General features: G+C 45.0%; 1 protein-coding gene across 1 annotated transcript in view; it reads right to left on the reverse strand.

Annotated features, from left to right (window-relative positions):
• Nucleotides 1-13588, reverse strand: part of LOC124712229 (potassium channel subfamily K member 18-like) — a 145267-nt gene that overhangs the window by 12310 nt on the left and 119369 nt on the right. Inside the window, exons 8-9 of the mRNA XM_047242523.1 lie at nt 10053-10062; nt 999-1156 (exon numbers count right to left, since the gene is read on the reverse strand). Coding sequence (XP_047098479.1) covers nt 999-1156; nt 10053-10062 — 168 coding nt within the window. The remainder of the gene's footprint in view (nt 1-998; nt 1157-10052; nt 10063-13588) is intronic.

Consider the following 13588-nt stretch of genomic DNA (forward strand, 5'->3'; position numbering starts at 1 on the left):
GGCTCAAAAACGGGCTGTTCGAGCTATATGTGGTGTAAGATCGAGAAACTCCTGTCGACCGCTATTCAATAGTCTGGGAATTCTGACATTGCCCTCACAGTATATATTTTCTTTAATGTCGTTTGTTGTTAGCAATATTAGCTTATTCCCAAGAGTTAGCAGCTTTCACTCAGTTAATAGCAGGCAGAAATCAAATCTGCATGTGGAAAGCACTTCCTTGACTCTTGTGCAGAAAGGAGTGCAGTATTCTGCTGCATCCATTTTCCTTAAGCTACCACAAGAACTAAAAAATCTTAGCAGTAACCCAAACACTTTTAAGTCCAAATTGAAGAGTTTCCTCATGGCTCACTCCTTCTATTCTGTCGAGGAGCTCCTGGAAGAGCTGAAAAATGAAGCAAATTCCAGTGTTACATTGCTGATTTTCTTTATTTAAACTTACGACTTGTCGCCTGAATATGTTTCTTATATTTCATTTTATCTGTTTCTACTATCGTGTTATAATTTCATGTATTGACTCGTTCCATGACCATGGAGACTACTTCTTAATTTGGTCCCGCGGAACAATAAATAAATAAATAAAAAATAAATAAATAAATTCGAATTTACTATGCTCCAGTTGGAGCATTTCCCCGTTGGTAAAAATGTTGCTTCTTTAAAGACTATATTACTCTGTTCATAATTTGAGTTAATCCTATATCTTTCTCCATCATAGATACACTTTAGATACAGAGATGGACACGTTGGAGCTGATAGAACCATTTTATCAAAGGCACGTACTGATACGTCTTAGTGTCGATACCTTCCTTTTCATATTTTTGTGCTTGTAATAACTTTTTTTACGATACCTGTGTGAGGTTGCGGCGGTAGGCGGGCCGGTGGAGCTGTGCGTGTCAGGAGGGCGTGGCGCCGTTGACGGCAGCCGCCGCCCCCGGGCCTCCGCCCCCGCCGTCCTCCGCCCCCGCGCCCGGGCTGCGGCCGGCCCCGCCGCCGCCACCCACCACCGCCGCCGCCGCCTCCCGCGCTATCTGCCCCATGTGGTGCCGCAGCCGGTGCACGATCTCGTCGTGCAGGATGTTGAAGCACATGGCCGTCAGCGCCATGCCCGTCAGGATGTAGATGGAGCAGAACCAGATGGTGCCGTTGGCGTCGCGTCCGCCTGTCGTGTGCACAGTTACCGGTACAGCACTGTTTTTCTACTCTCGCCAGACATGCAGTGTAATGAAAAACTACATGGATTTAACAACAGAAGTAGTTCATATTTTAGACAAAACTTCTACGGAATTACAGTGATTGTCATATGCCGACTGTGAAAACAGTCTCAGTGTAAGCGTTATTTGCTTAGCCCCAGAAGAGAGCCATCGCAATCATGGTCGAAACGTCGGTTTCATCGGTGACAGCTATTTGTACTATGACTTGGTACCATACCCATAAAACTTTTATTTTAACCATGACAAAAATAAGATGACCCTGTGGCGTTGTTGGCAGGGAGGCCCCATGCGGGGCAGTTCGGCCATCGCATTGCAAGTCCTTTTTAGTTGACGCCACTTCCGTTACTTGCGAGTCAATGACGATGAAGGACACACAACACCTAATCATCTCGAGGCAGAGAAAATCCCTGACCCCGTCAGAGATCGAACCCGGGACCGCTTGCGCGAGAAGCGAGAACGCTAGACCATCATCAGGCAACGTTTCAGACAGCTACTGTGTGAACTTGGAATTAATATCGAGTGAAATCAATCACGTAAATAGTCAAATTCGATATTACGTCGAAATCCGTTGCCGCTGCCTGAAAAGTTAGCTGTGATGGTCAACAGACCGAAAGTGATAGCAAGATTAACTTTAAATAAATGCTATTGAGAGCGTTTCTTATAATCAAGATGTACCACAATGGACGTTGTCCTTTAATATTCTTAACTGTTAACAATACATTTACATTGTTCTCTACCCCGTTCTGCATCCCTTCCAATGTCAGTCTTAGAATATAAGATTAGAGTTCTCGATTGTGATGGGACGCAGATCATTGGTTTGTTTATGTGACAGTTTCTCCATGGCTCCCTCCCCATCTCTCTCAGTTTTAATGTGACACAAATACCTATGTATTAATAAAAATGGCAATAAAACACATACAGGGCGCATCTGAAATTAATGTAGAAAATGAGAGGGCGGTTAGAGTGGGTCATAAGCATATTTCACATAACAAGCAACATGTTTAATTTTTTTTGTAGTGTCACAGAAGTCTACCACCTCGTGGTTGGACTTCCTATGAAGATGTATTTGACTGCAGGATCATTGCTCTGTAGAGTTGTAGTTTGGTCCTCACGTTCAGATGCTGACAGAAGTGTATATAATTGGTGAAACAGGTGCATGGTACTGTTACGTTCTCCCTGAACGTTGTCCTTGAAGAGGAGCTTCCGGTCCAATATCACTCTCAGGTATTTTCCCTGATTTGCCCAAGGGAGTGAGATATTGTGTAGTGTGAGATGGTCTCTAGTCTCTACATTCAGAGTAACGCGGTTCGCTGCCGTCCGTAACTGAATAAGTGTAAGCTAAAGTTGGAGGCCCCGTTTCGCTGCAGCAACTCGGTGGGTGTTGATAAGGAGCACTGTATCGTCCGCAGGTTCTGCTAGGACGACTAGTGGAAGTAACAGCAGGTCGTTCATGGGCAAGATGAATAGAATCTGGGACAGTTGTTAAATATTGGACCGCTCCTCATCAGTTTGGACGAAGCAGCGCCTATCTTCAAGATAGCCGTCGATAATCTTTGTGCAGTAGTCTTGGATGAAGGGGACCTCATGCAGGTTGGTGCAGCTTCTTTTTCCATACTTGATCATATGCCATTTTAACATCGAGAAATACTGCCACTGTATAGTTCTCATGGTCCATATTATATGCGATGTACTCTGTAACCTGGAGAAGCTGGAGTACGGCCGACAGGCATGGCTGGAAGGTGAACTGGTCTGGGTGTTGCACAGCCCCTTCGGTGATCGCTGGGTGAAGTCACTGGAGTGGTTGCTGAGTCGTCGTATAATCGAGCGGACCTCGGGCGGTATCGTTTGGAGGGGTTCAGTTCTTCGTGCCATTTGTCGGATGTCTTCTGCCTAGTGTCGTATTCTTATCTCCTCCTCTTCAGTGACGTCCTCATGTGTTAAGACATCATCAGATGCGTACGTCGTGCAAAAAGTTCTGCCCTGCTCAATGGCCCTATTCATCCCTGGGCATAATTTGACAGCAGCCATCTTACATTCTCACTTTTCTTGGTGGAATTCAACGGGCCTTTAATGTAACTCCCGAAACAGACGTTGAAGTTTTCGGATGTCCTCAGGGTTACTGTACCGCTGCCAGTGTTTTCACTCACTGTTTTTAAGGTTCTTCACGTCCTGGAGCAGAGGTGTAAACCCTTTGCTGTAGAATGTGGACCGCTCAGTTGTGAGCATAGCCTGACAGTATACTCTTCGGATCTCTGCAGTCAATGCAGAAACAGCCTCCTCTATCAAGACTGTTGTTAATACATCAGTTGTGGGACGAACGTTGCTGCTATGGAACGTCTGGTACTGTTTCCAATTCACGGCCTGTTGTACTGGAGGGCGTAGATATTCCAGCGCCTCTGTGATAATACCGACCACTGGATTGTGGTCGGACATCAAATGGTTAATGATATGAAGGCGCAAATCGAATCTTAGATTTTTCACTGTAGCTATGTCCAACACGTCAGATCTGTGGTCTGAATTGTTTACTACTTGAGTTGGGTTGTTCGGCCCAATTGTGATGGCTTCGAGTCGCTCCTCCAAGCTGTACAGCTCGCTCCCACGTGGGTTGGTACAGCCTGAGTTCAATGCGAAGTGCTTGGCGCTGAGGTGCCCAGAGAGCAGAATTCAGTCATGTGGAGCAAATAGCTGCAGAAGGTCATCCTCGATAAACGGCTTCTGAAGGTTCAAATGCTTAAAATGGCTCTGAGCACTATGCGACTTAACTTCTGAGGTCATCGGTCCCGTAGAACTTACAACTACTTAAACCTAACTACCGTAAGGACATCACACACATCCATGCCCGAGACAGGACTCGAACCTGCGACCGTAGCGGTCGCGCGGTTCCAGACTGTAGCGCCTAAAACCACTCGGCCACCCCGGCTTCTGAAGGATAGGACACGCCTGAACAAATATAACGATGCCAAAACAAGTGGAGATATTAACTGCAACTGCTTTCAGGGCTATAAATTGTGGCAGTGCGAGAGAAACGTGTGTGCCTGATTGCCTGATATATGGCCGTGCCAGCCGCTCGACATTTGCTCTGTCCATTCAGTAGCCCACCATGTTGAAGTAGAAAGATTGGTTAGGGCGGAGTTGCGCTTCCGCCAGGAATAGAATGTCGTTCTTAAAAATCCTCGAGTACCGCCTTCTTCCTGCAAACGCCCTTAAAGTTGAATATACAGAGTGAAAGGTTACCCAGCCTAATTCGTCTGTTTCAATTACCACTTTGGCATCGAGAAGATGTTTGACGTCATATACTGACTCGCTGGCTGAACCTGCCGGCAGGGTCACATAGGAGACTGGCTTTGGTATTAGTTTGCTGGTTTTCTCGTCTCTCCATTTAAATTGCTGGTCTGAGGATTTTTGGAAACCAATGTTGCAAAGAGCTTGTGCTATCTCCTCTTCTGTGATTTCCGCGGGAAGGTACTTGATGATAGGTCTGAGAGACTTGTCGGCTGGCGATTGGAGTGTAAAAAGCGGAATTTTCAAATCCCTGAAATACCGCATGCCGTTCTTCTGGTCAGCCTATGATGAGAAGTGATACTTGATTGTATCGCCCTTATAAATCACCCTTATTGGTCCTTCGACATGTTTCTTCAGTTCATCGTTCAGGTGTAGGTACTGACATTATTAATGGATATTAGTACGTGGTATCCTCGCTGGTGATGCTAGAAGGCTTGATTCGTTGTTTGTTCCAGCTACGCTCTGCTCTGTTGTCACCTCCATCTGATTATCGTCCGGCTGTATCTATGCGCATTTGTTTGAAGTGCGCAGAGGGTGCTGTCGTTTCGCTATGTCCTCCGCTTATTGCAAATTTTTACGATTTGTTCCTGATGATGGAAAACAAGTTGAAACTCTTGAGCCTCATCCTGATTTAGTGGTTGAGCATCGTCGTTGTCAGGACGTGTTCGGTGGCTCATAATCTGACGAACTGTGCCAATCTGGCGATTCCGCTGAGTTAGGTGTGATGTCCTCTCCTCAGCAGTATGTGGCATTGTTTCACGTCTGGCGGCGAGTCCTTTAGCACGTTCATCACGGAGTCTTCTGGGTTGTAGAGTAACGATTCTGCTTGATTCCGCCTGCCGGTTTCCTGACCACGACCAATGTCTTAGAGGCGAGGTATGACCTCCTTAAAGCGGGGCCCTGGCGCTCCGTTATCCACCGTGAGAGCTGCTTCTTCGGGTACCGGTCCGATGTCCGGCTTGTTATAAGCTGTGGTCCGTCCGCCGTTGTAAGTCGAGCGCGGCTGATGGGGCCGGCAGCGGGCAAGGACCACTGGATAGCGATTGGCCAACTCCTTCACGGCCAAGGCGGCGCTCACCTCGTTCCGTCCTGCGTGGCATCGCTCCCTCGATTGATCCCTTAGCGTACGGCGCTATGCGCCGTTGAACAGCGTCACAGGCCGCCGAGAAGGTAGGCACACAACATGCCATCCCGAGCAGCCACGATAGCGGGTCTGCATGGCATCGGTTTCAATATATTTGTGGCATCAAGATAAACGAGAAATCGGGGTAAAGTTTTACAACATTTATTTGAAAACAGTTACAAAATGTGCTCGAAATTACTCCTTCCTACTTGAATGAACGCCGTGCCACGATGTTGTAGTGACTGTCTCACTCTTGCAAACACTCCTGGCAAAGTGGAAATTGCATCGGAGGTTGCCAAAATGCACGCCATAGGTTCTTCATCAGTCTCAATGGGAGTTTCATAGACCACAGATTTCAGGTCATCCCAGATGAAGAAACCAATGGTTGTCCAGTCAAAGGGAAGTGCAGACCATGCCACCGGCCCACCGCGCCCTATCCAGTTCTCACCAACGGTTTCATCCAAACGCATTTACACTGCACATGCGTAGGTGCACCATCGTGTTGGTATCACATTTGTTGTCGCACATTCAGTGAAAAATATTCCATCTCTGCCAGAGTTTCTCGTAAAAGAGTAAGTATCTGCCTGCATTCACTCACCAGGGGAACGTGTATAGACCGATCAGATTATTACATACCAAGGCAGCTCAAATGTTGACACCCAAGCCATCTTGGTGACCACGAACTAAGGCTGCGTGCAGACTTTTCCTGTGTCAAAAGGTGTTGACTGTGGCTGTTGAACATACGCTCTCGTGTAAACTACGACTCATCTGTAAAAAGTATATGGTTCAGAAGGTCTGGTTGCAAAAAACACAGGTAGAATTCAGTTCGATGTGGAAAATCGTATGGGTCACGGGCGTGAACCCTCTGAGGGTGGGAGGGATGTAAATCATCTTCACGTCACACATGCAAAGTTTTGGAATGGCCTACATCAATTTCCAGTGCAAAATACCGGAAGCTTGTTGAGAGTGTGTTTCCAGCAGTGCCAACGTCTCCTCTTCAAGCTCTGGTTACGTTCTGTGCGCTGACTACCGTGTCCGTCAGGCCTTCGCTCTTGTAACACTAAATGAATACACCGGGCTTCGAAGTAGGCCTTAAATCCACATGAGCCATTACGAGAACGTGCTGGTGGATAAAATACCTCAAGTGAACGTGTCTCCCGTAGGGCGCTGTGGATGGCAGTAAATTTGCTTGGATCTGGCACTCGACGATTCGGAAACCTCTAAACATACAAACTTTGCGCAGCCTGAGCAGTTCCATTTGCCGCCGCAGAAGCACAGTGCAAATCTGCCCTTTCCTCCCAAGAATAGCGCTCCATTTTCTGTCCGCTCCACACAGTAACAAACACAAGAGGGGCCGCGTTTGATGAGATAATTACGCAGAGTGGACCAAACTCCGCAGTGTGCATAGGTGCTGACCTCTATGCAGCACCTATCAAACAGGTATTTGCACAACCAAAAGCAATGCGTTCACGTTCCTCTAAGAGGCGGAAAACCCTTAGTGTTGCCCCTCCTGGAATGTCCACAACTATATCGACTACAGCGTTAGCAAATAAAGATTATAAAACTTTAACCCGACGTCCCTTTAGTCTTATGTCAGAAATACATTGACGTCATTGCCCTGCAGACATGCTACCATGACGGTTTTGATGGTATTTTGTGTGCCTATTCTCCTGGCGGCGTGCAGCACTGTTCAATGACGCCTAGTGCCGTTCCCTAAGAGATGAGGACGTGGACTGCTTTGTGAAATATGCTTCTTATGGCCTACTCTACCAGCCCTTTCATTTTCTACATTCGTTTCAGATACTCTCTGTATAATTTTATAATACCAGTGATAATTGTTACTTTAGATAATCCTTAGTACTTTAAACATAATACTACAGCGAAAATGATACGCCAGTTTTCCACATGTGTGGTTTATATCGTTTAAAAACACAGCATGTTTTGCGTAGACGTCATGTCACTGCACTACTTTTAAATAAATTACACCATTAGGCAGATTCAAAAATTAGTAAACAACATTAAAGCATCGACAAAACATATAAATCTCTGTGTTATTCATATCATGGTATATTATTCATAATTACTGTTGGCACTTAAGAATCTGACAGAGCTCTGTTTATTGACTGACTGAACTTGATTATGGTGTCATATTCACTGTACAGATATCGTAAGACATTTGTAATATCGCATCACAACAAATGAGTTTGTACATAACCCACAAGAAGTTACAGTTTCGAGAAATAAAGCATTTGAAATTCTGCCAGTTGGAAAACTAAAATTTGGAGTTGCCATGCAATTTATTCGAGATCTGTCATAGCAAACAAACTATCACAAAATTTACAGCCTCATAGTTAACATTACATCAGTCAGTGACGTGCACTAACCGTTTTTAATAGTTCACTTGGCACTACTTTTGCCAACAGAGGTCAGTAGTGGGGTAGGGTATGTGTGAGACCTGTCACCATTATTGCAAGATCTCCTTATGTTAACAAATAACCCCTACCCTCACCCATCTCCCCTCCAACCACGATTTTCTACCTCTCTAGGCGAAATAGGTCACTAAAAATGGCGGGGAATTCAACTGTGCATCATCCCATTGCCTAAGGAATAAGAGAACAGCCTGCATGTTTGCCAGATGTCTAATTATCCTAACAGTTATAATTTATGGCACACCTTATTGGAATTAATGTAATTTATGAACGGTATAATAACACTGTTCTCTCTATATTTTAATTAATGTTATTTAGTCAAAAATTGATGTCATACACAAGTATAGATGCATTGATATGTATCCTTACATTAATTACCATACTTTATAACCACAAAACTTACGTACACACTGTGATATCACTGTCAGGCTGCCATAGAGGATTCTGACGCTGTTATACTAGACTTGTGAATAATGGCAGGAAGTTTTAAAGAAATATATGTAGGAGCGTTTGTTCAAACAAGTATGCCTGTTAAAGGAAATGCGCGCGCACACACGCACAACACACGACTAACACATAAAAGACACACACACACACACACACACACACACACACACACACACACACACACACACACACACACACACACACACACGACTAATATACAAAAGACATCACTAAAGTACACTAATATCCCACATTTAACGTTTCTCAGACTTGTGATACTACCATCACCACTGGGTTAGGACAAGAACAATAATGCATCATTATCATAAATAGGCAAAAGTGTGGGAAGGTATCTTATGTGGTCTGCTCCATCTGTGCCATGCTGACACCGCCCATATAGACAACACATAAAGAGATAAGGCCAGTACTGCTACTGCCACCACTCTTGCCCCTGCTGCACTGGCTATAACAGCCAGAAATTACTGCAAGCGTTGCATCTGCCCAGCTCTATAGCTACTATCAAGTGTCAATGAGCTTTTTTAATATATATCGGTTCTTTGCTGTCATTGTTATGCAGCAGTCATAGGTACCTGGTAGGTTTGTAGTTTGGAAGGAGTTTACTATTATAGAAAAACAATGATTGGTTAGTGCACTGTATGTCCTTCGTTAGATTGGGATGTAACAGTTACAGGAAAACAAGTGCTAACAACAATAAGCAGTTGCATTAATCATCAGGAAGAAGAACGTTGCTGATGCTGTTTGTCACAACGACTGTAGTTTTAATGGAATATTTGTTAATGGCAAGAATATAGGGAAAAATAGTACAGTACATTAAGAGGTTAATAGGCTTAGTGTAAATGATGTGTTTCGGTGTGTATTTGCTGCCAAAAATATTACATAATACTTACTTGCATTTGCTTTTGAAGAGGGTGGTTATTCTGTATTTGCATTTGATGGATATGACATTCTGCATCTTGTTACTCTACAGGTCTTTATAAACTCAGCTGATGTCTTGAATAGACTTGAGATGGCCCCTATTAAGGAAATTACTTCTAAGTTCCTGCTATAGGCAAATTATATGCACTATGCTACGAATAATCAAATACCAAGGTCATTCCACTTTTGAATAATGTGGGGAAAATAAGAAATGTGTGTATTAAACATATGTATTTACATCTCCCATTGTTCTGTGTGCAATACTGTTAAGAAATGCAGACGTAAAAGCATCAGAACCACTTTTTACCCCATGTACGTCGACATATGTACTTCAGATCACTTTACATGATGGAGGCTGCTTGGTAAAGGTTTTAGTGGTTTTTCTGATCTACACACGGAGTAGTGATTGTATGCATGCACTCCAATCATGCTTATCTTATTCCTATGGCCTCTATCCAAGATATACGATGGTGAAGGCAGAATTATCATGTAGTGTGTCTCGAATACCAGTTCGCTAAAATTACCCAACAGAGTTTCACAAGAACTATGTTGTCATTCTTCCATGAACTCTCATTTACTGCAAATGTCAGACATCTGTCTGTGGACTGTCTATTCATATGTCTCAACAACTCTCAGACTGACTTGTGTAACAGACAAGTGGTCATAAAACCCATGTGTAAGTAACGAATTCGTTTATAAAATCACGTTTTTCCACCATTTTTTCTCTGTACCACCCATAATATTTTTTTTATTTTGAATAAAGTGTGCAATTTGACTAGTAGGTACACCCTTTATTAATGTCCACTGGTAGTTGTCAAGATACATTTGATAATATACTGAATAATGAGTGTATATAAGATACTGTTAAGATGGAAGCAATTTCTTGCATTAGTTCTGTTACACATTTTATATTACTCCCAAAGTGGGGATGGTCCGTGTAGCGGCCTGCATTGCGGACTGGAACAAATATGTACTGTTCCCACTGTCATTGTGTGGGGTGATGACCTGTTTCTGCAGTAGCCCTTGGCTGTTCCCCCCTCTCCCAGAATTCTGCCTATTAAAACCATCAAGGGCGGACGTGATGCATGTGGTAGCTGATGGCTGTCATAGCGCGCATAGCAGTGGCAGTGGTAGTAATGGCTCCCTGACTGTAAACAAAGTGATGTCTGTGTGGGTGACATCAGCACAGCATAGCCAGAGAAGTCCATGGAAGATATCATCCCACATATTTGCTTGTTTACAATAAAGATAAAGCAATCCGTCTTAGGCCACAAGTGGCCCATCGGGACCATCCGACCGCCGTGTCATCCTCACATGGGGATGTGGAGAGGAGGGGCGTGTGGTCAGCACACTGCTCTCTGGGTCGTTTTGATGGTTTTCTTTGGCCAGAGCCGCTACTATTCGGTCGAGTAGCTCCTCAATTGGCATCACGAGGCTCAGTGCACCCCGAAAAGAGGCAACAATGCATGGCGGCCTGGATGGTCACCCATCCAAGTGCTGGCCAATCCCCGACAGCGCTTATCTTCGGTGATCTGAGGGGAACCGGTGTATTTACTCCGGCAATGCCATTTCCTACAATAAAGATAACAATGTCGTTTTTGCTGCTGTCATATACCAGTGGTGGTGATAGAGGTATTAGATTGGGAAAATGTCTGAAGATGAGATATTGGTTTAGCATAGCGATGTCATGTGTGGGGCGAGGGGGGGCAGGGGGGGGGCGGGGGATGTTTGTTTCTACACGCACAGTTTGCTGTGGAAATGCTCATATTTAGATTTTTATTTAACAATCTGCTAGTATTTAAAAGTCTACTGTAATCTTATGGTTTCAGACACCTTTAAGGCAGTGCAATAGCGATGTCATAAGCTATATATGACATTTTTAGTTATGACTTAAGATATGGAACACGTTAAGGCAACCATATACACTCCTGGAAATGGAAAAAAGAACACATTGACACCGGTGTGTCAGACCCACCATACTTGCTCCGGACACTGCGAAAGGGCTGTACAAGCAATGATCACACGCACGGCACAGCGGACACACCAGGAACCGCGGTGTTGGCCGTCGAATGGCGCTAGCTGCGCAGCATTTGTGCACCGCCGCCGTCAGTGTCAGCCAGTTTGCCGTGGCATACGGAGCTCCATCGCAGTCTTTAACACTGGTAGCATGCCGCGACAGCGTGGACGTGAACCGTATGTGCAGTTGACGGACTTTGAGCGAGGGCGTATAGTGGGCATGCAGGAGGCCGGGTGGACGTACCGCCGAATTGCTCAACACGTGGGGCGTGAGGTCTCCACAGTACATCGATGTTGTCGCCGGTGGTCGGCGGAAGGTGCACGTGCCCGTCGACCTGGGACCGGACCGCAGCGACGCACGGATGCACGCCAAGACCGTAGGATCCTACGCAGTGCCGTAGGGGACCGCACCGCCACTTCCCAGCAAATTAGGGACACTGTTGCTCCTGGGGTATCGGCGAGGACCATTCGCAACCGTCTCCATGAAGCTGGGCTACGGTCCCGCACACCGTTAGGCCGTCTTTCGCTCACGCCCCAACATCGTGCAGCCCGCCTCCAGTGGTGTCGCGACAGGCGTGAATGGAGGGACGAATGGAGACGTGTCGTCTTCAGCGATGAGAGTCGCTTCTGCCTTGGTGCCAATGATGGTCGTATGCGTGTTTGGCGCCGTGCAGGTGAGCGCCACAATCAGGACTGCATACGACCGAGGCACACAGGGCCAACACCCGGCATCATGGTGTGGGGAGCGATCTCCTACACTGGCCGTACACCACTGGTGATCGTCGAGGGGACACTGAATAGTGCACGGTACATCCAAACCGTCATCGAACCCATCGTTCTACCATTCCTAGACCGGCAAGGGAACTTGCTGTTCCAACAGGACAATGCACGTCCGCATGTATCCCGTGCCACCCAAAGTGCTCTAGAAGGTGTAAGTCAACTACCATGGCCGGCAAGATCTCCGGATCTGTCCCCCATTGAGCATGTTTGGGACTGGATGAAGCGTCGTCTCACGCGGTCTGCACGTCCAGCACGAACGCTGGTCCAACTGAGGTGCCAGGTGGAAATGGCATGGCAAGCCGTTCCACAGGACTACATCCAGCATCTCTACGATCGTCTCCATGGGAGAATAGCAGCCTGCATTGCTGCGAAAGGTGGATATACACTGTACTAGTGCCGACATTGTGCATGCTCTATTGCCTGTGTCTATGTGCCTGTGGTTCTGTCAGTGTGATCATGTGATGTATCTGACCCCAGGAGTGTGTCAATAAAGTTTCCCCTTCCTGGGACAATGAATTCACGGTGTTCTTATTTCAATTTCCAGGAGTGTATTATTGTGATGTCACTTTCAGACCATAAATTATAGTAACTAAGATGTAGAAGCAGCCATGTTGTGATAGTGAGTGGTGAAGCCCTTACATGTGGGGTAACCTTCAGGGAAGAAACTGGAAATTATCCAAAGATAAACACAGAATGTTTCTTTCTAGAATTCTTGGATGTTTTTGGAATTTTTAGTTATTTCAAAAGCTTATCTAGAAAGTAGGATATTAGTTTACTTAAAAATGTAAACCTCTTTAGTTAAATGAAGAGTTGAAATGTCTAATGATGTGTCAGGTTTCTCATTTGTCAAGAGAATCAAAACGCAACCTATCTCTTAATGCATGTAACTTTTCTGAAACCAGAAAAACTGAGAACGTATTCTGATACCTCAAGATTACGTTGCTCACATTGTCATTGCAAAAATAATGAAATTTGAAAAATAAATACGTTATTAAGGATGTTCTAGGAACAGTACAAGAAACTGACTGATTCTAAGTTCCAACAAGAAAGTTTATGTTTAAAGTGCCAATAATACTGATAATAAAGTACAGAAATGCAACAGTGAAGTTTTAACTGACAGAACTGTAGTAAACAAAAGCTGCTTTTACAGCTCTTTATTTTTTACAAAAGAGTAAAAAAATTAAATTCAGTAAAAAATTATCTCAATATTTACTTCTGTTTCATACATAACTCCATTCTTGTATCTGATGCAATGTTTACTATGCTGTCGAGGCAGAAATGGCATCATCAACAGGTCATTCTGTTTCACACCTGATAGACATGGTACCTCTTTCAGATGGAGTACGGCATGGACTACATCAGTCATC

This window comes from Schistocerca piceifrons, chromosome 8 (assembly GCF_021461385.2).
Source record: "Schistocerca piceifrons isolate TAMUIC-IGC-003096 chromosome 8, iqSchPice1.1, whole genome shotgun sequence".
Lineage (NCBI taxonomy): Eukaryota > Metazoa > Arthropoda > Insecta > Orthoptera > Acrididae > Schistocerca > Schistocerca piceifrons.